This window comes from Acinonyx jubatus, chromosome B4 (genome assembly GCF_027475565.1).
Source record: "Acinonyx jubatus isolate Ajub_Pintada_27869175 chromosome B4, VMU_Ajub_asm_v1.0, whole genome shotgun sequence".
Taxonomy (NCBI): Eukaryota; Metazoa; Chordata; class Mammalia; order Carnivora; family Felidae; genus Acinonyx; species Acinonyx jubatus.
The window spans coordinates 63,291,495-63,319,009 of NC_069387.1; the positions used below are offsets into that span (position 1 = coordinate 63,291,495).

The following is a 27,515-nucleotide window of genomic DNA, read 5'->3' on the forward strand; positions in this document are numbered from 1 at the left end:
CTTGTTAAATTCTTCAAGGAAAAAATGAAAATCTTCCCCAATATATCCATTAAGTGAAAGAAAATATAGTTTTTGATATACCTAATTATTGCATATTCAGGGCAAAAGTGGTCAGGTCATACTTGTGTCCTCTAGAGTCCAGCCATGTGGTGCTAAAGATGGAGGTCTCCAGGGGCACCTGGGTGGCTCAGTTGGTTGAGCGTTCCACTTCAGCTTAGGTCATGATCTCGCGATTTGTGAGTTCGAACCCCATGTCAGGCTCTGTGCAGATAACTCAGAACCTGGAGCCTGCTTTGGATTCTGTCTCCCTCTGTCTCTCTGCCCCTCCCCCATTCCATCTCTCTCTCTCTCTCTCTCTCTCTCTCTGTCTATCTCAAAAATAAGTAAACATTAAAAAAAGAAAAAAAAAGATAGAGGCCTCCATAAACTGGCTAAGTTCAGAAGGATAATGGAGGGGCATAGATGGGCTGGGACACACAAAAGACACAGGACATTCCAGGCAATAACTGCCTTCCTCTTCTGATTCTGCCCAAATGACACTTTCTAGCTCACTAAAAAATATCAGTAGGCAGATAGAAAACATCAAGGAGATGTATACCTCTAGGATAAGTTTCTAGATTAGAGATCCTGCTTCCGACTCACTGAATTGACCAGCCTCTGCCACTAAAGGACCAACTAGTCCAAATACTGAATTTAAAAATTGCTCATGTTCTCTATGATCTACCTGTGCATGCTCCCAACTCAAGTCAGGGAACAGCCTTTATTCTGCCAACCTGTCATCAGTTACCTACAGCACCTAACCTTTAGTATCTTGGGTATCCTTTGTGGGTGTCAGGTGCTACAACTGTCTAGCACTGGCATCACCTTGCCTTCATATCCCAAAGCTCCTTATGCAAAAGAAGAGTTTTAGTATTCTGTTCTGTTGGGCAGCTGGGACCTCCCCCTCATTGTATTCCAGGGGAGAATAGCCATCAGCCTCTTCTTTGCTTGCTCCCACTATTTAATCCTGTTTGTTGGCACTAGTCTATTGTATTCTACTGTTTGCCCTCACTGCAACTACTTAACAACCTCTGTTATTTTAAAACAAAACTCCTCTGATTGTAAACATTTCCCGGGATGTTAAATCCAAACTTCAGCTTTCAAAGGGATGCTTTATATCTACAAAGAACTCTAAGAAAACATAAGAAAAAGCCACAATGGGTCTCCAGTGAAGCCAATCTTGAGGTTAACAAGAGTAGACTCTCCTTTACATTCATAGTGATATATGGACAGAGCTTCTCCCAACTCTGGAGACTCTGATTCTATGAGTACACATTATTCCCTTCATGCTCGGGACTGGAGCTTGTGTACAACCATGTTTCTAAATAGACTTGCAAGTAAAAACATTAAAATATTTCAGTACCAGTAGTACACTTTCCAACAAGAAAAAGGAATATTCCCATTATCTTAAACGGAACAACCTTTTTTTGTTTGACAGTCTGAAGTGTCTATGTGTTATGAACTGACTGTACAAGGCAGAAAAGAGCAGTGTCCCACACTGAATTCTTGCAGTGTGCTAATGCTTTGATTTCCTTCCCAAAATTGATGGGACTCAATTTCTAAAAGCATACCTAGATTATTACACATGATATGGAGGCCACTGATTTAATTTAGATATGTTTCTTTGGTGCCCATCACCAAACTCTCTGGAGGCATTAATAAATAGCTGGGGAACGGACCTTTCCACGTGCTAACACTGGCTTCAGTGGCTCTCCTGAGCTCTGGGCAAGTTGGTCAGGGTCTGAAGGGGCAGTCTGAATTCTGCTGGGAGCATGGTGCAAATAATGGGTAGATGTAATGCTCATGGGAAGACTACACTTGCTTGAAATGAAGTAGTGAAAAGGTAGTTCCATAGCACTTGCACCCAGACTACTTACAGTGACCTAGTAATTAAACTTGTACAGCTCATCGACCAGAAAAGATTGACCGTGGGTGATACTCATTACATGACAATGGAGCCACCCTGGCTTTCCTTTTGTGCAACAGTATGTCCCTTCTTCTACACACCCCTCTCTTCCACCATCTATTGATGCTTCTTTGGTTATCTTGGCAGTTTCCTCAGTGTATTGTGCTTGAAAGGTATGAGAGGAAAAAGGAAAAACACCAAACAGTTGACTTTATTCCTTTCTCTTGTTTACTCTAAAAAAAGTAAAGTCATAAAGATGTCGTATAACTCTTAATTTTATGGTCCTTTAATTGTCACCTCTCAGCCAAAAAGAAACAGTCATTAATGTGCTCTCCACATCACAAATCCAAAGTTTTTAGGAACTGTACATGTAAAAGCCAAGTTCGTTTCCGTTTTGCTCATTACTGGACTCTGGAGATTTCCTTTTTCTTTTTTGGTGTATAGGTTATGTCACTTTCATGTGTCCAGACCATAAATCAGATCTCCTTCAGGGGGACTGCTCAGGTAATGGCATTAGTCAGTGAAGGTTCTCAAGAAACGGACTGATCAGATTGTTACTCTTAAAATAGTTAAAGGAAACAACTCTAATTTCAAATATTTGCATTGATTTATATGAAAATGTGTGTGTTTATTTTGCAGGATACTGGTTTAGAAACAGGACTGTCATTTTAGCTAAACCTACTTTTAGTGGATATGAAATTGTTGCTTTTTTTAGTTGAAGGGATAAACTTTCCTCACGTGAAGCACTTTTTTGCTGCTGCGATGCTGTTCATCTAGTCTGTTTTTTGCTCCAAACTGGGCCCTGCCTTCCAATTCTTCATCACACATCAGGGTATGTCTGACTCCAAATAGAATCAATCGATGATCAGCTTAGATGGTAAGATCTGAAATTACAAGTTTAGAGTAGGAGGGAGTACCATCCCTGGTACTCTGGTCAAATGGTACCCAAGACTGGCACAGATGTGACAGGGAGGATGCTGTTTAGCTTACCTTGCACACCGGTTTCTGGCAGCCCACAGTCACGGCTCCGCCTCCATTCATACGTCCTTAAAAAAACAAGTATAGATTAGTTGCTTACTCTGAGTAGATATTTATGGAATAAGCCGTTATGTAATGACACAGAATCAGTTAAACATACATTTTTTTTCTCTTTTTATGCACTACTTGACATCAAAAGCAAAAAGAGGTAAGTTGGCTATAAACCTGTAGGTGAACCTCATTTTCTTTAATAGATTTATTCTTGAGTAGCTTTGCTTCAAACAAGTTTCCATAAGTCAAATACTTTTACATTAGGAAGCTTGTCATTGTAAATCCTTATTCTTTGATAAATGAATAAGCACCTTCTGTAAACCTGGATTTTAAAAATATTTAATATTTAAAGATACTGCTTTTCCTTTAACCGAGTTATACTTAGGATTTAATTTGCTTGTGAGGACATAGTGCATTTTGTAACACTTGGTTTAGTTTGGGGGTTTCTGAATTGTTTCCCCCCCAAAATATGGATTACATCAGTATTTCTTCTTTTCCAAGAAAAGTGAAAAAAGCCAAGAAACAACTGACATTGGTGAACATCTATAATTTTCAGATCCATCGCTTTACAGAAGAGGATGCCCTGAACCTCTCAGAATATTTTCTAGTGTTGACTTTTTTATGATGAAAAAATATTAAATAAGAAAATCAAACACATTTCACTGAGTGGTGTCTCATATATTTTTCTTTTCGGGATATATTTTTACAATTGATCTTTTTGGTGGGTTTTCGGTGGTAGTTTGTTTAACTTATTTCTCTCTTGTGTCTTTTTGGTGATGAATCAATTCTGACATTTCAAAGGTATAGCTGGTCTTCATCTGCTACGTGCTATTATTCACTTTGCTGAATGAGAACAGACCCATCATACCACCTTGAGTTAACTCTGCCAGCTAACATTGTCCTTGGGAAGGTCATTTCTGAACAAAAGGCTGTTTTCCAAAAGGTGTCTAATTGGTGTAATAATCTGGTAGCAAAATGTACTTTTACCTCTTGGTGCCACTGTATTTCATCCCCCTCCCTTCCTTTATCTTCTGTCCTTCCCACCGTAGGAGTTGATTACACATGTGCTCATGGTTTCATTATACATTGTTCAGGAGCAGAAGGCTGACTATATTGCAGGGCATTTTTATATTTCTCTTTCGCAAGGTTTGAAATAAAAAACAGATTGTGAATATTGCTTTGTTTTATCAGCTAGTTATGTGATATCCATGAGGACAGCAGATGGAAAGCTGGGTGAAAGTTTTTGTTTAATCTATGATGACTGAAAGGTCTAAAGATGCTCCCTCTTCTTCGCAAGTCATGCTCTGATTCTACATCATTGAAGACAATTTTAATGCTTGTCACCAAAATGTGATAAACTATATGCAGTTGTCATTTGTATGAAGGCGGAGCCAGTTTAAAGATGTGTTATCGGGTCATATGTTTGCATTGTCTATATTGAATTTTTTCTATGTATTTCAACAATTCTGTCTTTACTGTTCTCTGGAAAATTTTAATGAATAATGATTGTTTCTATCAAGGGTATAAACGTGTCATGGAATTTGCTGTGTTAAACACTGATGGAAAGATAAGGCTGAAGTGTCTGGTGACATGAATTAGCAGATTACACTCCTGAGTAGTCAGAAATAAGGCTATTGTCCTATCGGTGGATACTTTCAGAGAAACTAATGTATTAACAGGATATGTTGTATGTTTAGCAAACAGGGATGAGATAGCCAGCTCTATGTGTTTGATTATAAAATGCTAAAAGTTGATTCACAGCTATCCATTTTTATTAGTGTCAATGTACCTTTAAGTTCATCATTAGACTTTTACAAATATTTCAACTTTTCTTAATTACTGTTTATATTTATGTCAGTGTTTCTATTTCATGCTCTCCTTATTATTTTTCTTTATATAATGTTTCTACTTTAAATATTTCTTTTTTTTTCCTAAATATTCTGTATGTCTGTTTTTTTCAGTTTATGTGTATAGGCATCCATAGGACTATTTAAGCGTTCAAGCCGTTACTATTAGGAGAATGTATTTTGATGCTTCTTTCCATGAACTTTTCTGTTAATTCACTAACACACTATTAATCATTTTGTAGATTTAGTGAGGAATAATTTAGTATTGATGTTATTTGGCACACTTTAAATAATGGCACTTAAAAATTATTTTCAAGATTTATACATCCGAGTTTTACAATTATCAAAGGACAATAATTAATCACCCAATATCAGTAAATTAGCTCTAAAACCTCTATCAGATAGTATTTCCTCCTTCTTAATTCTTTCATTAGAAAGATGATGACAGGAATGCCTAATTATAAACTCTCCCCTCTTCAAGTGGATCCATCAGACAATGCATTAATGAAGTACTAATAAAGAAACAAATCCAAGAATCCTTTAGGGAAGATGAAATCAGTATATTAACAAGGATTTTTTCACCACATGCATCCCCAAGCAAACTATTGTGGGGAAACGAAGAATTATAAGAATGATAAGACAGGGTTCTCTCTCTCTGAACCACGTAGAGTGACCAAGGAGATTAGACATACTTCAAGGACAGCAGTGGTCAAAGCTGTATACAAAAGGAGTTTAGGGAAAGCAAATGCTTCCCTCTGGGTGGTCAGGAATAAAAACAAACTTGTTATTTCTGAATGATCCAAGAGAAGAGCATTTCAGATGAATGTAATGATAGAGGCAAAAAAAAAAAAAAAAACCCAAAAGACCCATTGTCAAGATGATTTCATCATATGGTCTATCTTGGCTTTTTAAATTTTACTGTTGTCAAAGGCATTTACTTAGTTACTTCAAGCTGAAAACCTCAAGGTCACCTTGACTTCTCCCCATGGTGTTCCTCATGTGTAATCAGTGGCCAATTCCTGTCCATAGACCTGGGCTGTATGCTTTCACAGACATTCTCTCACCTGGTCTGCAAAGTTGTATTTAATGTCCTCACTTAACAGAGAAACTGAAGCTCAGAACAGTTAAGTCACGTCTTCGGTGTCCCTCAGCTACTGTTTGGTGGAGTAGGATCTAACCACAAAGGTCTCTCTGATGGACTTTAAATCTCATGCTGAAATGGAGGAAAGTTGAGGAGCACAGGGGAGAGAGAATGGAGAATGAAGAGGAAGGCAAGGAGACCACAGAATTGCTGCAGAAGTATCATTGGCAGATGGAAGAAAATTATCATGATTTACCCATTATCCATCCCCAAGGATTGTTGTGTAAAGCCCTCACTTAAGACCTGGCTGTAGGCATAAGTATGACAGTAACTAATCATGAGGAGCATCTTTGTGTTGTTATCTGCAAATATCCAGAATTCCTGTGTTTGGGAGGCTTTTCTTTAATAATTATACAATTTTTCTAGAAACTTGTATTCTAGAAAATACTCAGATATCATATTCTGTCATCGGTTTAGTTTTCGCCAATACCACTGATTTGACCACTTTGGCATTTAAAATGCTTTTTTGCTAAGAAGAAAGTCTGCAGAAATTCGGGTACAGATGTTCATTTAGAATTTGTGCTTCTGGCCTTTTGTATATGTCTTTTTCCCTGAGTTTCCTTGAATTAAACCTTATTTATTTGTCCCAACTCTTAGACTGTTTAGAGTTTGGAAAAGTTTAAGTTCTCAGTTTACTTAGACTAGAGAAGTACTGGTGACAGAGTAAGAGAGAAGAGTGGGGGTGCTAACTGCTTCCACTTTGGAGCAACTACAGAGGCTCCACATTAGTTTGCTAGGACTACCATAACAAAAGACCATAGACTGAGGGGCTTAGACAATATACATTTATTTATTCATCGTTCTGGAAGCTAGAAGGCCAAGATCAAGGTTGGGCAGGATTTGTTTCTCTGGAGGCCTCTCCCCCTGGCATGTAGATGGCCACCTTCTCTTCACATGGCCTGTGTGAGCCCATCCCTGGTGTCTCTGTGTTCTCTGTCTCCCAATCCCTTCTCTTCATAAGGCCATCAATCAGATTGGATTAGAGCTGACCCTAACACAGCAGCATTTTCACTTAATGACCTCTTTAAAGACCCTGTTTCCAAATATACAGTAGTTACATTCTGAGGTAGTGGTAGGGCTTCCAACATATGAATTTGGGGTGACAAAATTTAGTCCATTACAGATCCATGGGGCATTCCACTGGGCTTGTGTTCTCACTGTGCTTCCCTCTGCAAGCGTGCAAAGAACATCACTTGAACCTTTCTGATCCTCAGTGTCCTGATATCTAAAATGAGGATCATGACAACCAAACTCAACTGAGTTTTGTGAGCCCAAAAAAGCTTTATAAAAATCACTATAAAAATCTTACGGAAGGTACCCATGCACAAACTCCTTAACCTTGGCCTCAGGTTCTTGTTTGCAAAATAAAAATAAATCCTATCTCTTTTAAGTTTTTTTAGGGATTAAAGAACTGTTGCATGCAAAATGCTTAGCCTAATGTCTGCAAATATACAGCACTTACTGAATGTTCCATGTTACCATTATTTCTCATCCTTTCCTCTTCCTTCTGCATTCCTTCTGCCTGCTCTTCCTTTTCTGTCATGGCCCAAATCCCAAATAGTGACTAGTTTGGAAGTATATGGCCAGGTGTGTGGAAAGAAGAACGAGGGATATCCTTTCATCTCTCATAAGGGCACAAAAGAGGATGTCTCTACGTTTGGATCATTAACTAAGGAACTATTTTAGGACAATCTATAACTATCTCTGTTGACCTTCTGTTTAATAACTTTCATCGTTAAACATTTTTTTTCTACTGTTAATCATCTGTCCTCATTGAAAGGTCCTTAATGAATATTGACCATTTACTCCAAGTAGGTAAGATTTTTGTTCCAAAGTGATATCCATTTGAAAATAACAGTAATATCATTATTTATGACAGCAGTTGTTTAAGTGGGTAAATTCAATTACTGAGCCCATCTTTCTTTAACAGTCTTGGAAATAGTAAGTACATCAAGTAGACAAAGTGATTAACTGTCTCACCAAGAGGCATGTTTGCATTTGTATCATGATTTTAATTTTCCCTGCCATTTTTGAAGTATGTGAGTTGCCATTTGTAAATGAGAAGGGGAAAAAAAAGGAAAGCACACATACGATTCCTTCCCACTTTTCTTGTTGAAGGAAAGATGCTAAAAATATCATGGCCTTATGAAAGATGAGGAAAATGTGCTCAGGGAGAATATGGAAGTGAGAAGGTGAGTTCCTAGATGAGTCAGAGAAAGAAATGTGGAAATAGAATTTTTATATAATGGAAAAGAAAGATATTTCTCTGATCTGTAGACCAAAAACCTTGAGGCTGATTCTAGGGAAATTTCTGGAAGCTGATGGGTTTCATATGCTCAGTATAGAATAGGGATCACTAACAGCCAGCATGAGTTCATCAAGAATGACTTATGCTAGACTTATTTTCATTCTCTATCTTGTAAGATCAGGAAGAGTGGTAATATAATATACCTGAATTTTGGCAAACAACTGACCAGGTATTTTATAATGTTTTTTAGGATAGAAAAATTCTAGATGATGTAATTGTTTAGGTCCGTGACTGGTTGAAAGACATCTTCAAAGGGCCCAAATTCATAGATTGGTACTCATGACATAAGGTCTCTACTTAGCCTGACCCCATTATTGGTTACTAATCTTAGATAAAGATGAAGATATCAAGGTCATGATTATCACATTTTCTAATTTGAGGGAGAAATAACAGGGAGAGGACGTTACTATACTAGATGACAGAATAGGATCTAAAAGATGCATCAGGTAGGAAAAGGTGAGACTTACTGGAGATAAACATAAAATTAAAAGTATGTGAAGGGCACTTGGCCGGCTCAGTCGGAGGAGCGTGCAACTCTTCATCTCAGGGTCATGAGTTCAAGCCCCATGTTGAAATCACTTAAATAAAACTTTTTTAAAAAGCACATGAAATATCGCATTGGGATTCCAGACACCCCAAGTACAAGTTGGAGGAAGCATAACTGGATGGCACCCTCTGTAGGCAAAGTGAGCTCGTATGAAACAGTGTGACACATCTGCCGGAAAAAAAAAAAAATCCATGCAGGCTTCTGCTCTTTGAATAGAATCAGGGTATCTCAAATGAGGCAAGACTGCCAGCCCACCCCACCAATCACATCTTATCCCACATGATTTCCTTTCTGAACACCTCACTTTTAGAAGATTGTTGCACAAACTGGAACATGAAAGGAGGCGAGTGAGGGAAGTTGAAATTGGGTCCTGTGAAGAGGAATTTGCATTATTTGGCCCGAGGAAACCTCAGGGGACAGGGAATTTTCATAGGAAGATGTGTAGCGCCTGGCGGAGTCTGTGGTCATGCGGGAAGGAGATGTGGTATGGAAAATAAGAGCTCATGAAACGATAGGGATGCGTCAGTTCTCAGGTCTGGAACCCCAGGGGTGGGGAAGGCTGGCCACTCTGTAGGGGACCATTTGCCACAAAGAGCTGCTGCTACGCTTCCCGCAGAGCATCTGGCACCAAGGAAGCTGTCCCTGCAGCCGCAGGGTCCTCATCCTCTCACCACTGCCTGCTGAGCCCAGTGTGGAGCCAAAACACAGAGGCGGTCCCTGCCTCCTTCCACATGAGGCTCTCCCTCCCTCCCCAAACAGCCACCAGGAGGCTCATGGGACCTTCTAAGGCATTGACTTTTTTAAAAATTGGTTCATATTTCTAAGTTGCATTAGGAAGTTTAAAAGTAATAGAAGCCAGAGGGGAAAACCCTATAACCAGACTTTCTCTCCCTAATCGTTAATTTACAGAAATTGCATATTATCTCCATTCTTGCACCCTTGATCTTGCTTTGTGTTTTGAGGGAATTGGTTGCCTTCAAATTACTATGTCAACTATCTGGTGAAGTTCTTATTTTTTAAACTTTTTTTTTAAATGTGAATTTATTTTTGAGAGATGGAGAGAGAGAGAGAGGGAGAGAGAGAGACAGAGCATGAGTGAGGGAGGGGCAGAGAGAGAAGGAGACACAGGATCTGAAGCAGGCTCCAGGCTCCAAGCTGTCAGCACAGAGCCTAACAAGGGGCTCGAACTCACAAACCAAGAGACCAGGACCTGAGCCAAAGTCGGCCGCTTAACCGACCGAGCCATCCAGGTGTCCCTGGTGAAGTTCTTATTTATGTTTCTTTGACTCTATGACCCTGATATTTTCTAGAGGTAGCTAGTGTCAATTTGATCAACAATCAGAGTCGTGAGTAGAAAATAGGCCTCAGCATCAGAAAAGTCTGCCTGTTTTAAATACTTGCTCTGCCACTTTCTACCTGTGTGACGGTGAGCAAGTTAATATATATGGTGATCGTGTATTAATTTAATCAATGAATGTTTGTGGAACACCTACTATGATGTCAGTTCTGTATTTGTTGCTAGTGCATGAAAAATGTTAAAGGAAAAAAATAGCCTCAGGGTATAGGAGTTTCTGATATCGTTCCCATATATCAAAAATACTTATTTTCTTATGGTAGGAATAGTGAAAATAATACCTCCAGAGCGTTGCTAAGACTTAAAACAGATAACTAATATAAAGTTCCTAAGAGAAATTACATCATGTTGATTCAGCGAATAATTTTCTTTCTTCTTTCTCCTTCCTTTTTTTTTTTTTAACTTCCTTTCTAGTCGGCTTTATTTATGGAGGAATGTCATACAAGGGTAGTCTTTATGTGTATACCAGTATAGACCTGTCAATGCTTTAAGCTATAATATCCCTTATTCATCTGCCCTTGAGGTACTAACAATCTCTTGAATATGCTATGACACTGACACGTCTGAGGCCTGGGACCTTATGAACATACAGTGTTATCTAGTTCAGTTCTGAACATTTCAAATACTTGAATTTTGTGAGAAAAGATTTTATTACTATTAGTAGAGACCATAAGCCATTTATAGTTGCTAAGAAGTTCTTTGGCTAACTCATCATTTTAGGCATCAGCCTAGATGTTACAACCTCCAGGAAGCATTTTCTGGCCATTTAGACTCAGTTAAGTATTTCTGCTCTGAGATTCCTACATTTTCCTATTCTGGAAAGCAATGCACTGATTTGTGTGCAAATGCAATTCAGCCTTTGGCTTATACAATCCTGGATTCAAATCCAGCTCCACCTCTTGGTGGACTTTGGCTAGTTACTTAACCTAAGTCCTCCTTTCCTCATCCATCAACTGTGATTAATAAAACAGGATTACAGGAGAGCATGCATGTTAAGTGCCTACCCAGTGCCTGGCACATGGTAAGCAATGAATAAGTGCTGGGTGGTTATCATCATCACCATCATCATCATCACCATCACCATCACCCCGGCATCATGACACTTACTGTAATTGCTGGTTGAATATGCTTGTTTTACCCAATTGGCCAGGGACCATATCTTCTCTGTTTTCCTTTTGTCCCCAGTGCCTCACAGATTTGAACACATACTCAGAGTTTAGTAACTTGATTGTTGAATGGTTGTGATGAGCTCAGGTGACAGTAGTGACTCCTGGAGTACTTTAATATATCCTGCATGAGTCACATAATTGTCATCTTTTATGCCCTCAAAGGTAAAGGGATTTTCCCAATCCCCAGCCCACCCACTTCATTTTACAAAGTACATGCTAGTACACATCCCACTGTTCAGCTGGGCTAGATGTATATGTAACTGGAAGGCTGTCAACCCAATAAGAGAGTTTAAAAAAATTTTTTTTAATGCTTATTTATATTTGAGAAAGAGAGAGAAAGAAACAGTGCACAAGTAGGGGAGGGGCAGAGAGAGACAGAGGCAGAATTGGAAGCAGGCTCTGGGTTCTGAGCTGTCAGCACAGAGCCCAATGCGGGGCTCGAACCCATGAGCCATGAGATCATGACCTGAGCTGAAGTCAGACGCTCAACCGACTGAACCACCCAGGTGTCCTGAGAAGAAAGTTTTAGAAGGCAAGTCAGAGCAATATGGCTGTTTTTCAAATTTTATTTTTCCATCTATCACCATATTATTTGTGGAATTTGCTTTTTAACCTTTAAGGACAACACTTGCTAACTACTTACAAATAACAAGTGCAAAGTAGTAATGATAATGAGCCCAGAGGTGATGTTGCTACTAAAGTAGAAAAAACTGATACTCACTACAAGTGTAAGGAATATCCACCACTTATTAAACAATTCATTAAGGGAATACACTGTGGTCCTGCTCATCTGCTTGCTAAATTTTATCACAGAGCATATTTTGAATGAATAATAATTTGTAACTACCTTAGCAAAAAATATTTCTATTGTAAGGGAGAAATAGGAAAAAATTTAGACCATGTAAACCCTCAAAATTAATTCTAAGGCTTGTCATTCCACAGAGGCCAAATTTTTTTAAAAGAAGAGCTTTACCTCCCTGGAAATGGAAGACATAAGGCCACATTCCAGAGTGGTTTTCCCAGTGTTCACTTTCATTTCAATCCATTGTATTTACCCAAGTACACCATAGGAGGGCAGCATTCTCTTGGTTAACTTAAACAAAACTGCTGATCGTATCAAAATCATTATCTGAATTAGCCCAAGACATCCCTAAATTATCACTTAGATCAGAAAGCTGTTGGAAAAGATAAAAGGAGCATGAAGGAAATCATCCTTTAAGACTCTGAGTTTCTACAAAAGGGAATCATTGAGTTAATCAAGCTGCAAAATGAGAAGACAAAGTTAAAGGAAAGAAAAAATAATTCTCCAAAGTGGAGAAAATGGAAATATTTGTTACATTTGAAAGACTTTTACTAACTATGATAATCTGAACACAAGCTACTCAGTGAGAATCCTATCTCATTCTTATTAGTAAGCAATAATTAATAAGCTATTCTGCAACAAAGACCACCTATGAAAGGCTCCCTTCAGTAATGATGTTCCCTTGAATGAACTCAAATCAGGCCTGTCTACTTAGCATCACAGACAGCTTTAGTGTAGTTTCAATGTTGTAAGCAAAAGCATCAGCAGTTTTCACTTTCACAACTTTTGGTATTCTGGAATTATATAAGCAGGTTTTGCTGTATTGAGAATATACTGGCTTTAGAACAAGTGATACTTAGACACAAGCCTGTGAATGGAAATTTCAGTGAAGCCTCAAAAATTCAAGGCTATAAATCATGATTTTATAATTTGGCTTAAATGTTATCTTTATAACATATAAGGAAAGAGGTTTGCTAAGCAAATCCATGGTCTAAGCAGTTAGCAAAAGACATGCTGCAATTATTTGAGAATAATTGAATTTTCAAGTCTAACTCTAATTTTGACTTTTCTGCAAAATCTTTTTGCAGAAATATGACACATGCATTTCTAACTAGCTTCTCAGGTGACAGTCTGGTGCTAATAAACAGACTATTCTTTGATTATTTTAGAACACCCAGTACACGGTCTTTCTTGGGAGTAGATGATTAACATAACTGATCAGCTAACACATGGAGTTCACTAACTAGCATTTTGCCAACCTAGTGTGAGTAATATTATGTGACTTTAAAATGGCAAAAATATAACAAAAGTGATTCTCCCATTCATGTTATCTTTCTCTATCAGTCCAAGTTACTAACAATTAGCTATTGTAATGAACATTCTAATATTTCTGCTAGTAGTTCTTGCTTTTGATTAATAACATTATCAGAAAACTGTAAAGATGACTCCTTTCTCTGATATCTTCTTAATCATGGAAAATATTGTATTGCATGCTTTTCTCAATGTACCTATGGGATTGACAATATGCCCGTGTGTTCTGACAATAAAGGCAGTTATCTGAACGGATCCCATTTTGGAAAAGCAGACCTAGGTGCAAAACATGTAACTACCATCAAGTTCAGAACTTTCATTATATTAATAGGTCCCTTATTTTTAGATGTATCCAGATACCAAATATGAATGGCCACATATGTTCAAAAGTACTTGAGAAATCTCACTAATTGTGAGATTAATTGTGAGACTAATTGTGTCACTAATTTTTTAATACTGTATTTAAATAAGAAAAACATCTTGTCTTTTCTATTGGCATCATTCAGGGGGGAACAAAGCTTAATCCAGATGTTTCAATGAGAATGCACATTCCTCACTAAATCTCTCAGGCAACTGCTTTAGTTACTGTTACTAACACGATGCTCCGTCATCTCTTTGTATACATGTCTAATTTATCAGTTTCTTGTAGATTGTCAGCAGCCTGCTGCCTCCGTACCGCCACAGTGCTCACAACTAGCCGGGAGGCAAGACTGCCCAACTGTCAGGTAAATTTGGATGTCATTTCTCTTCTCACCCAGCTGCATGTCAGATCCATGGATCCCAAGCTCTCCTTTCTAACACCATAACTTCCTATCCATGATTATATTTGCTACATTGTATCTCAAATATGGGCTACGCTAACATACACTGGATACCTGAAGTCCACGTGTACCCGATGGAAATACAAGAGAGCTAGAGTTGATTTTACTGGCTGCCAGTGGGTAGACTAAGGGCTGCCTTCAGCTCCCTTGTGTGAGTAAATAGTTGAATTAGTCCAGTGGTTCATTACCTTCCCAGATATAAAACCTGGAATTGTTAGGATGCTTGCCCTACTTTTTCTTTTGCTTGTCTTCTGTCCTTAGAATATAGTTCTCAGGCAAAACAAGCAAGAAGAATAGAAAGCATATCTCCTGGCTGTGGCAAGATAACTTTATGAAAATGTTTCTCTTTTTTCTCCACCCACCATCCTCATTAAAACTGAATTTGAAAGCTGGAGAATAACTTATAATTGGCATTTAAAACGAATATTTGCAGTGATAGTGCCCTTTATGTGAGATTAACTGAAGAATTTTAAAGACAGCTTTACATACTCCCTGGACACTAAGTTGGAGAGTTTGCTGACGACTTCTGTTCCAATGAAAGCTTTACAAATCCATCATGAATTTACCTCCATGTGGCTGCACTCCCACTCAGCATCAGAGCGCCCCCCTCAGGACCTCACATTCTTGTGGAATACTTCATCTCCAGTTACTTGGCCTCTGATGGTGCCAAGTTTTTATAGTCTGGTGCCGCTTGTATAGTCGACTTATTGTTCTTTCCGGATTTTAATTTGTGCTTTGCTCTTCTACCAGGGCAAGGCTGGTTTTGAGCAGGGGCAGGTCTGATTGTATTTCTACGTATGTCAGAACTAGACATCAGTAGCTGGCTGCCCGTGGCCATGGGTTAGAGCCAGGAGGACTGGGGAGCCATAAGTGCTCCCCAGAAATACAGTGGCAGCCAAAGCCCCCATGGGACTTGGTCTCCAGGTGGTTGTCCAGCCAACTGTAGAAGTGAGACGGGGAGTTAGCAGGAAATGGTGCACGATTAAATAGGCCCCAAGCCAGTATCTCCTGATTGATGTCTGGTCTGCCAACAGGATTCCAGCAACAGGATTTTTACTTTGGAAATGTTCTTTGCTAACATATGAATGCCATTTTATTACAGCAGCCAACTGTAGAGTCACTTTAATTGTGTAAGTAATTGAATATAATTATAAATGTTCACACCCAACCTAGCGGGACTCTGTGTGTGGAGTGCTGAAGGGGTCTTAACCCGCAGTCCATTCTCCACCGGGCATCCCCACCGCTCCACCGATGTTCAGCACCTGTTGATTACAGGAATGAGTGAATGAGCTCTGGGGGCAGATAGTTTGAGTTTAAATCCTACCCCTACCACCTGCTAGTTGTGTAATTGTGGAAAGTTGCTTTTGCTGGCTCAGCTTCTGTGTGTGTCTGTTGTTGTTTTGTTTGTTTGTTTTTTTCCATTTATAAAGTAAGGAAGAGAATAGTTTTGAGGGATTCTGTGAGGCACAGGCCTGATGCACACACAGTGTGCTCTCAATATCTGTTACCACTACTAACCATTCTCAGTGCCTAACTGTTCCTCAAGGCAAAGGCCTGTGGTCTCTTTCATAACTTCTCTAATTTGCTTGTGGAAAGTGTGAGGAAACCTACGTCTTATTTATTTATTATTTTTTTTAATTTGTTTTAATTTACATCCAAGTTAGCTGGCATATAGTACAATAATGATTTCAGGAGTAGAATCCAGTGATTGATCTCCTACATAGGAGAAGTCTACTTCTTTAAGTGTTTCAAATGGGTAAGGAATGGAAAGGCTAGTGGGGAAATTTTTTACATTGAATTTTATTTCACCTTCCTTTCTTTTTCTTAGGAACCAGTTTGACTAAATGGTTACCTACCCCAGTTCCATATCTTCTGAGTGTACAGGCCTTCTGAGTGTACAGAATTTAGGTTGTTTGCTACACCCCCACAGGGATTATTTCCTTTAAAGAAAAGCAACTTAATGAATTACAGATGTTTCCAGTTTCTACCCATGTGAATGCAGCATGGTCCAAGCTTCCGCTGTCCCTTATTGTGGTCCACACAGAGAAATGATAAAGTACATACAGACCTGAAAAGACTGTCCTTTTCAGAGTCACCGAGATTATGATCGTCTTCCTTCCCACCCACACCTGCTGCCAAATGGATTGAATTTGATGCCCTCACTGCTCTTTTCACTTCTTTCTGGCAAGAAAAGTTAACAGCCAACGTTTGAATTCTTACCATGTACCCGACATGTGTTCAGTTCTTTACAGTTTTTAATCATTGCAACCCCCCAAAGGTAGGCACAGTTACCCCACCCATTTTTAAACCAGGACACTGAGGAGGAGGAGGAGGTCACATGACTTCTCTGGGGTCACCCATCCTGAAAGCAGTTGAGCCCAACGAGTCTGGCACCCATGGTCCCACCACTACAGTACACACCAATGTGCTGCCAGGAGATGCTCACCGATTTTAATTCTGCTGTGATGAGCGTAGAGAGCATTTAAACCACCCATGTTGATGCTTTATCCCTGCCTGGAAAGGGAATGTTCATTCCATAGAAACATGAGAAATGAAACACGCTAACAGTGTTGAGTAACCATACCTCAGTGTTCTCTATCTCTGTTTCTCACAATGAAAATTACCTTATACTTCCTTCAGCCTACATAGGTGTTCAAATAACTTTTTGGGCATGTGGTTTTGAATACATGAGCATTTTCCTCCTGTTTTTCATGTGTGCTTTCTACAGACTGATTCCATTATAGAGCTAAGTTATTGCAATTGTTTATAGATGATAGATATTATAATATGGACAGAGTGCCCAAGGTGTTGCAGCGTTGGATGTAATATTTAAATATATGCAGATGTTTCTTATTTAGCACTTCTGCCCTTCTGTCAAGTAGTTGCTTATTGGGACCAGAAAAAAGAAACTTTCTGAAGAAATACCCATTTTTATAACTTAATAATAGTTTCCTAAGCCAACTGTTTACAACGTGATCTACCTACAGAAAGTAGGTTCTTAAATGGTAAAGGTTGAATAACAGGTGGGTTCCTGAAGGTGTTTAGCCATCAGAACTCAATACATTCTGTGCCTTAAATAATTAGAACTTCTCTAATATTTATATCTAAGAAACAATTTCTTAACCTGTAAGCCAATGTGTGATTGCATTTTTATGGAAATTTAAAATGGCCATAATGTATTATAAAGTATTTATGGGGGTGCCTGGGTGGCTCAGTCGGTTGAGTGTCTGACTTCAGCTCAGGTCATGATCTCACTGTTCCTGAGTTTGAGCCCTGCATCGGGCTCTGTGTTAAGAGCTCAGAGCCTGGGGCCTGTTTCAGATTCTGTGTCTCCCTCTCTCTCTCTCTGTCTCTGTCTGCCCCTCCCCTACTCATGCTCTGTCTCTCTCTCTCTCTCAAATAAACATTAAAAAAATAATAAAAAAGAAATAAAGTATTTATGATCCCTCACTTTATGTAAAAAATCTGAAATAATGAACAAATTTTGAAATCATCATGAATAGCATAATTTCATAATCACCATGAAAACATCATGGTGTTGGGCCAAGCGGACCATAACTTGGAGTTAAGCTGTTGCGACACCCTTCAGCTGGTCAAGCAGAAATGCTTGTCTTCTTTGATGAAGAAGAGTATTTGAACGACATGGGGCCTTCAGACAGCCGTCTTGTGTAATGTGACTACCCCATGCTGCTTGCCACAACTTATGTTGAATTATATGTTTCGTTCCCCCCAGAAGAAACTTGTTCTTAATTATGCAGATTTAATAGAAAGAAGCCCTGTTAGGTCCGTGGGAGAGTCTGTCTGCTGCTGTGTTTCCTCCGCCATCTGACTCTGTGTGGAGGGTGGAGGAAGACTCTTGCCATGCGATATTTTTTTAGTGCTTGTGTTGAAGCTCCAGCTCTCCCAGGCTCACCTACCATATTTTAAAAATAGCTGGGAAAAATCATTGTTATCGCTTGTTGCTCTTACCAATACAGAAGAGCACCTCTCCTCTGAAATTAAATTCACAGCAGTTCAAAGAGTTTGGGAGGTAAAGATGACCTCAAGCAGATCGGTATTTTACATAATTATAATTTTGTATTAAAATTCAAGAGATATACTTGAAGGATAATCTCAGTACCAAAGGTAAAAAGTATTTTTTTTAACGTTTATTTATTTTTGAGCGAGAGAGAGAGAACACGAACAGGGGAGGGGCAGAGAGAGAGGGACACGCAGTATCTGAAGCAGGCTCCAGGCTCCCACCTGTCAGCACAGAGCCGGACGCGGACCTCAGACTCACCGACCGTGAGGTCATGACCTGAGCCAAAGTCAGATGCTTAACTGATTGAGCCACCCAGCTGCCCCAAGATAAAAAGTATTTTTAATGGCAATTTTTAATGAATTCAATGATAATATTAGCTTTAAAAACTATGATTAAATAAATAATAATACTCATCATCATGGTAAGCCATGAATACTTTTCTCAAATATTACTCCTGACAGAAATGAATTCTATGGTACTGAATTTCATAATATATGAGGGAAAAAGCAGAGCGTTAGAAAAATGCCCATCTTTTTCTATTAAAAAAAAATCCCCATAGTGTGTGTTCCCCTCCATTAGTTACCTTTGAAAAGGTCTGAACTCCAATGTGTTTTATAGTTTTACCGTAGAAAATTCAGTGATTTCACTCCCTTATCCTGCAAGATTATTCATCAAAACATTGATGAGCCTGAACATTTATGTGTTCATTTAAACTGGAGGCTCTCCGAAGTGGTTGTTTGGAAGTCTGTATTATATGCTCATCGAATAGGAAGTTTTAAAACTGTCCCGTCTGATTTACACCGCTAAGCTAAAGCAAGCAGTGGCAACCTTTAGAGCAAATTAGGCTTCCATAGACAAAGGACTTATCCTATGGAATCTGGATCTACCAGAGAACTGAAGAGTTCTCTAAAGCCTTGGTCCAGCATTGTCTGCATTCCCCTGGAGCTTGTTAGAAATAAAGATTCTCAGGTCCCCCCTCAGAGCTATCAAATCAGAATCGGCATTTTACCAAGATCCCAGGTGATTGGTGTGCACATTAAAGTTTAAAAAGAACTGATTTGAAGAAATCTTGCAACTAACCCAAAGACCTGAGGGAAACGAGACTGTGTGCAGAAATTAAAGAGCAACATTGGGGGAAGAGTTATATATGTCCTTTCCCTACCACATTTTTCTTTTTCTTTTTAATTCCTTTCTCTCTCTCTCTTTCTTTCTTTCTCTCTCTCTCTCTCTGTCTCTTTCTTTCTTTCTTTCTGTGCACTGTTTTGAAAAACTCCAGTCGTCTTAGCATGCTTTAGATTTAAACCGTTTATTGTGCAGAGTTTCTGTTTCTGTTTTAAAATTTTCTGTGAAGAGATTGTGTCTCTTTAACCCTTACAAGTGTGCCTGGCCCCCTGTACGTGTGTTTCTTGCTGACACGCCTGTTTCTCATTTTCAGTCCTGACATAGCTCTCCCTGACGAGCAGCCACATTCCAGCCCGCAGTGCGCCCCTCTCCACTGTCTCTCCAAGCCTCCTTACCCCTAGTCTCCATCTCCCACGGACGAATATCTGAGGTGAATGCTTTGTAACCACACACAGGATACTGCCCAAGATCCTGCGGGTGTTTTCTTCTCGGGTGTGAGAGGTAGGATTGGATTCGTGTTCGTCATTTTGGAAGATGAAAGAAAGTTAAGAAGAATAACACAAAGCACAGACTCCAGTGTGATGAAACATTTGATGGTTTCTCTAAGTCACAGACAAACGTCTACAATCAAATGGCTATGGTTAATTAAAAGCAAGAAATAAAAGGAAACAGGAACCGTGTATCTCAGATGGCCGGCTTTACCTCGATAGCATAGAAAGACCTCAGACAATGTAAAATACATAGATTGTAAAATCATCTTTCCTTGTACTTCTAATTCAGCTATAGAAGTCGATTCCCATATTTTTTGTCATCAATATTTATTTTATACTTTATTTGCCACATGACTTATGTCTATAAAAATCATTTCTGTGAGAGGTGAACTTAATTCATTTATTTTTAAATACACATAATTTGCTCAATTAAGTATGAGTTTTAATTTAGCTTGAAATCTGGAATTGACCAGACCATGGTCATATTTCTTGCACAAAATAATAAATGAGGTGCATCGGAATGTTAACAATAACTGTATTTTGCTGCTACACTGATATTGTTTATGTGCTTATTTACATTAACTGCTGGTGGTTTTTTTTTTTAACTAGAATTCTTTACTTGATTTTATTAAGTAAATCTAAGAAAGACTATGTTATGATTCACTGACTTACTCAACTTTTGACAGCATCTTTAATTTTTTAAAACTGCAGACAAGTAGATCACTGGTGCTGCTCTCTTGTGTGTGTGTATGTGTGTGTGATAATGTTAAGGAAGCTAAATAACGTTAAGGGGGAAAAAAGCGTGTTCATTTAAAGACCAGATTTTTTTTTTTTTTTACTTTCCCAAATTCAGGGTCCCTAATCATGAGTCTTTCCTGCAAAAAAGGTATCAAACTGGGAAAAAATATACTACATAGATGTAAGTTAGCCTTTGATTAATTAATTTACCCAGAAAGTGTTCAAATTTTGATTAAAAGTGTATGTTTTGTTGTTGTTAGGTTTTTTTCATAATGAATCTTCCTTGCCAAAAAACAATAAATAAACCTTAGCTCATTGTCTACTTTTGACAAACACTCAGGTGCCTACAATCATTATATTATATTGAGATAATACATGTTCCTAGTTCATTTACAGATTCTGCTGGGTAACTTTTATGACTTGATTTAAGGCAGTGGATTTTCATAGCAAAATTTCTTTTGCACATAATCTGATGAACAAGGAAAACAGCTAATTGAGCTGAAAGGTCTAACACTCTTGGGCTCCTTAAGTACCAAGTGCTGCCCACACAATCGCTCCTAGCCCTGATTCCTTGTCTAGTCAGGTAGCCTTAACTTATTTAAAACCATAACGGTTTGACCTTTTCATGTAACTGTATCTGTAACTTCTCTTCAAAACAAAAACAATCCTCACTGTTAACACAAAAGATAGTTAACAATGCAGGGCTCTAGCAGTGGAGATCTAGTTGTGGAGATCTCAGCTTCATGGGTGGGGGTAGGGAGCACATTCGTGGATGGTCTATCAAAGATGGCAGCCAGTCGGTAAATCATAAAGCACAGTGCAGGAGCTCTCGTCAGTGGTACGTACACCTATTAAGTAGTGGTCACTATTACCAAAGCAACCAAGAGGTTTTGAGTTCCTTATGTGAGTGCTATTTTCAACAGTGTCATTTATTATGCAGCTTGGAGTAACTGCAAATCTTCACCAAAGTAAAGATTCAGGTTAAAGTAACAGAAACAAGAAACAAAACAAACCTTCATAAAGTCCTGATCGTGGCAGCCAAATGTTCTGCTCGTTCCTACCTGCATTGCCTTGCTGTTCTTAATCATTTCCTTCATTTTGTTAATGTTTTATCTGCTTGGTACCAGTATTAGTGAGACGGTGTGGATTTCGTTGGAGTTCAATTCAAAGAAACTATCCCATACCCCCTCCTACTTTTTCTTTCTCTGTTTCTTCTTTTTATTTCTCTTTCGAGTATTATGTTTTCAGACCTGAGAAGTGGCATGGCTGCTAAGTTGACTTTTAATAAAAACTGTTTGTGCCTGAGGGAAAATACGCCTTTTTAAAAAGTACCTCAGAACATCTTCCTCTATTGCCTCATCAACTTTGTTGGTGGTACAGGGATTCAGCAGTAAGTATTGTCTGTGTGGAATACAGGGCAGTACTGTCTATTGACAGTGCAGTATTGCTTTCGTGCCCCTTTACTCTGTAGTTATGACCTGGTGAAAAGCCAAGGTATAGACAACACGTTTATTTCTTTCAATACAAGTTTATCATTAAGTCTATTATATGCTGGTTTTATTTCAGTTCTTTATCCTAATAGAGTGGGAAATGCTTGTTTTGAAGTATCAATTCTATAAAGTTGTTAATTTTAGCAAACTTTGCCAAGAAGATATAGAAACGTGGAAATAAATTTCTAATTTTCAGCACAAACTTAGATAATAGTCCCTAACCGGTAAGAGAGAATTTCATGTATTTACACTGTGGCATCATTTAGTATAGTTTAAACCGAGCCATATCTATATTTATTTATAGGCATTTAAAAATTAAATATGTGTAGCATTGATAAAAATCAGTACCTTTAAAAAAATCAGAATTCAAAAAGAAATTGAAAAATTGAAGAATCAGTGAAAATCAGAAAGAACAAACCTCAGTGAGACTGACTGAAGACAGACTTGGTGAATGAAAACCAACTACAGAAATACAATAATATTGGTTAATCATTGGAAACACAGTGGGCAAAGACGAAAGGTAACCGGCAAGAGTGGTTAGCAAAGGAACTAGTAGTTTTTTACAAGTAAGCACAATTACTATACTAAAAAGAAGTCATTATGCAGAGATGCTTTCCTACTGAAGCTTTTTCTTAGCCAAAAAATAAAATTAAGTTTAAAGGAGCAATAAATTGCCTTTGGCCTGAGTGCACAGGAGTATACAGGACCCTTGGATTTATCTTTCCAGTCAACTTGTATTCCATCAGATCCCTCTCATACATACAATTCTGCTTCAATGAGAGGAATCTGAAGAACTTTGAGAAAATGAAAAGTTATTAAATAATTAAGAAAAGACCTATTTAGAAAGATGATACTTTTATTTAGCTTAAGGAAAAGGAGGTACAATAGTGATCCTCAAGCCAAGAAAATGTAACAAATGAGAAGTACCAGTTATAGATATCATTATTAAGACTGGAATAAGAAAAACTAAGTCTTTAGTGTGAAGGATTTATATTACCTCTATGAAAGAGATTTTTAACAGTGGAAAATAAATCAGTGGAACTGATAATCATAAGGAATTTTTGTTTTTCAAAAATTAAATACTATTGGTTTTCTAGTAAGGATTGATAGGTGGCAAGGTATTTTATGATAACATATTATAATTCTGGGATTCCATAATCCTATGCTTCTTTTGAACTTGAAAATACTCTGAAGTAATGCTGGTTAATCATAAAATATTTTATCCCTTGAAAATAGGATAACAATCTTAATTTTTCCAAGATCTCTGATAAAAAACAAGACCATTGGTATTACTTTTTCTTCCAGCTATATTTCATAATATCTTTAAAGTTTCCCAGAATGTAGTAATTTTAGTATAAAAAGCCTCAATTGTCAGAGTCTAAAAAACAAATATCCTCAGGAATACTTCAGAAATAGAAAGTATGCAATCCCTTGGGGGCCAGATGCCTCTCAAATTTTATCTTTTCTTAAAAGGATCTTCAATCTCAGTATTTCCTCTTTCTAATGCTTTGGAAAATATTCCTGTACAGATAGCCCTTCTGTTTCCAACAACCATGAAACATTGGTCATATAAACCAACCGGGAATGTGGACAGTATTAAATAAAATCCTCTACAATTCTCAAGTGGAAATTACAAAATATGAAAAGGAAGAAATGGAATATATTTTCTACTAGGATAAGAATGGCAAATTTTAATGTGTAATTATTGTAATCAGTCAGCCAAAAGACATAATCTGTCTTTCAGAAAGACCTATCAAGGGAAAGTAATCGATTTCCAGTAAGGAACTATGTTGATCCAGCCCAAGGATGCCAAAGGCATTGATATTTTAGATCTAAAGGAGGACTTAGATTTAAAAGGAACTCTTAGGATAAAGTTCACAATTAAAAAAAATTGTCCTCCAGACTTTTTGTTTGTTTTTAAGCCAGAATGATTTAAAATAATCCTTGTATTTAAGATTGCAAAAAATTTAGAAGAATATGTTTTCAAATAAAGGGAACATAATTCTTGACAAAGCTGTTGAACTGAAGTTGTGATAAATGGCATGATCAGTGCTGCTATTGACAAGGAATTTTTACCTTGAAATCAATTTCTATGGACATAGAAGACCAATCTAGCTCCCGAGTGACCTTTTCCACTGTCTGTAATTATGTCCCCAGATGAGTTGCATCTGTAAGTAAATTCATGTTTACTTAAACGCCAAGTTAACTGCCATAGTCCCTGATGTGTTGCATTTGTAGCCTGATCCAATTACGTTGACATCAGAAGGATTTTGTCTAGACATCTCTTTCATCCTTCTTACTCAAAGTATAACCGCAAAAGATAGTTAGTATTAAGGTGTGTTCCCCAATCGATTTTTCCAGAAATAATGTTCTACTTACGAAGAAGAGGAGTAATTAACTGCCTTTACTTTAAGGGTGTGAGTACATAAAAGTATGCGTGTAAAATGTTTGCATGAGATATTTCACATCATGTAAGCTTTCCCATATTCATAATATGAACACTATAGAAGTCTTATTTCTCTTGTGATCTTCTCTCCATTAGGAATGTAAGGAGATTATTACCTATATCTGGTCTCCTTTCCATATTGAAATGCATGGCTCTAATCCTCAGTGTATTTTTATCCCTTTCCTCTGGAGTTATTTAAAATTTGTCCTATTTAAACTGACGCCTGAATAAACTACCGAGCCAGATTATTTCTGTGATTGGAGTTTAAGTGCTATAGAACATTGGTCAAGAACACATCTTTATTTTAACTTTTATTTCTTTCAGAATTATTCTCTGATCGTTATGGTTCTCTAATAAAAACACTGAGAAGTAAATCGAATGTTTTTAGTATAGCTGTATGCTTTCCTTTCTAAAAAGTCATTTAAAAACAAAGATCAGAGAACTATAAAGAGAAATGTCATCATTTTGTTGACAAATCATTATTCAATAATAACAAATATCCAGAATGAGTCATTTTGTTGTTTAGGTTTATAGATTTGATTATGTACCAAATCTTAGAGGAAATAAATGATTTTACCATTATTGCCACAAAATTTTTAAGCTCAATGGTTTGACTGTTAAGAGTCAATTAAACAATTCTTTGAAAATCTTTTATGATATTTTTATAATCTACTCAGTGTTTTTATTTGCATGATTATGCATATATGATGAACCATATATGATTCTGAATTGTATTTCTTTCCAGTATTAACATTTGTGTAATGTGTGGCCCCCCTGATTTGTACACTATATAATTGTTGTTGTAAAGATTCTGCTGTTCCTACATTTAATTGCAATTTTGTTATTATACCTTTTGGGATTAAATGATGTGAAGTGTTTCCACCTAATGATAATACCATATGAAAACATGACTAAAAGACTGATCTAAGAAACTCTTTTGTTGCTAATTATTTTTTAAAATCCAAATTTCAAAGGACACTTGTTCTCCAAGACATATACATTTATTTTAAATTCAGAAAAATTCTTATGAATTTATTATTGCTTGTTCTTTAAAATTTTTTTATTATAGACAATCCTCAGTGAATGTTTCGTGGGAGAATCCATATATGATATGTTCTTGTATTTGTGTAATCTGATCATGCACTCAATGGTTGGAAAAGGAACTCCAATGCTAAGAAAATAACCAAAAGCCAATATATCGATTCTTATATCTTGGTTTATGTTACCAACTGAATATGGTGTAATGCATAACTCTTTCCAGTAAATAAACTGGTTATCTTTTGTTCATTTCATCTATGCTACCTTTTTATCAGTTTGAGCGATTTTTCTGTATGTCATTTTGATTTGTACTTACCAAAAAAGAAGAAAGTATAGGAGTTTCTATGTGATTTATATATTTATTCAAAGAGCACTTATTTGAACTGAAAACTAAATGCTTCCCTTTGACATTTCTACACATTCCTATTAAGTAATGTGTATCAAATTTGCCCATTTTCTCCATTTATCATCTCTTGTACCTGTAATCTTTTCTAAAAGGGTATTTTGGCAGGAGGATACACTTAGCTGAATTAGATTAGGATGTACCAACATGAAGAAAATGTTCAAAAAAAAAAAAAGGAAACATTACTTTAATGAAAGAAGAATGAAGAAGTTTGTATGCTTTATTTTGGAATACAATCCTTCTTTGTTCTCTTTCATGTGAAGGAAGAGCAGAGTCCCAAAACTTGGAGGAAGGTTAGTTTGCTAGCTCCTTCTTCAACTATGTGTTGTAGCAAATCAGCTGCTTTGGGAGTTATCTGCTTTGACGTGATTGTATTTCAGGAAGTGGGAGAGAGGGAGAACCAGGCAGAATATGGACTTATGTGAGGCTTTGATGAGTTGAAACCTCTAATGCAATCCTCACCATAACTGATCAGATTAATGGGCACTGCAACAATCCTAGCTGAAGGTGCCTGCTTAGCTGTTGTATGAATACAACACTAGATATAATAGTGTAAACTTTCCCCCAAGTCTCTCCTTTTCCTCTTCTGAAAGCTATTGCTTTTCCTGGAGGTTGGATCTAGAGGTCTATTTGATCCATGATCTTCTCTTAAACAATGAAGCTAATAGTTGCATTCAAAAGCTAAAAACTGGATCAGCCTCCAGGAGCACCAAGCAAGTTTCTTCTTATCCCTGCATTTTGCAGGTGACTTGAACAGCACTGCATCCCCACTGGGCGTAAGAAAGAATCCAGAATTGATGGGCACTTGTGGGAGGGATTTTCTTAATTTGGGGTTGTACACACATTGACTAGTAAGTACATTGTGGGAACTCAATAAACTCAAGTGGTAACTTCCTGAGAAGTGGGTTCATTGGCTCCTTACCATTGAACCTTTCTTTTAACACATCTGGAATTGAGTTTATAGAACCTAAAGTCACCTATTGTAATATCAGCAGGCACAAAATACCAACCAATTGAGGGAAGTGGCCTTTAAATTAAGTGAATGGTTATTCTCACCATTTTCTTAGTCTAGGTGTCTAACTATATTTGAAGGAACCTTCATGTATATAATGAAATCATCTGACAGAGTTCCTTCTTAAACATTTCATGAATCAACTATCATTGAAATACCTTAAGCAGAAAGGATAATTCAGCTACAATATTAGCTGTCAAGGAAGATAAATCTCACTGGAAAAAATATTGCCAGTATCAAAAGTAAACATAATTCATAATGTAATTTAAATGTAGAAAACAATATAAAGATAGATAAGTCATAACTATAGTAACATCCTGTTAAAGAGTAAGAAAAGTTACAGTTGTTTACATAATTTGTGAGGTCTGGTGCAGAATGAAAATGTGGACTTCCTTGTTCAAAAATTATTCAGAATTTCAAGATCTTGACAGCAGAGCATGAAAGCAGGCTGGGAATCCTCAGCATAGGGGATTCTGTGTG

At 37.5% G+C, this 27,515-nt stretch overlaps 1 protein-coding gene across 4 annotated transcripts in view; it reads left to right on the top strand.

Annotated features, from left to right (window-relative positions):
* BICD1 (BICD cargo adaptor 1) overlaps nt 1-25,874 on the top strand; it is a 247,444-nt gene extending 221,570 nt beyond the window's left edge. For 2 of the 4 annotated variants that reach the window (XM_027035866.2, XM_027035869.2), the window contains 2 exons: nt 14,103-14,178; nt 19,731-25,874. In XM_027035866.2, coding sequence (XP_026891667.1) covers nt 14,103-14,178; nt 19,731-19,818 — 164 coding nt within the window. In that variant the 3' untranslated portion in view covers nt 19,819-25,874. Of the gene's footprint in view, nt 1-14,092; nt 14,179-19,730 lie in introns of all 4 variants that reach the window. The other 2 variants (XM_027035867.2, XM_027035871.2) reach the window with 2 other exon arrangements.
* The last annotated feature ends 1,641 nt before the right edge of the window (nt 25,875-27,515 follow it).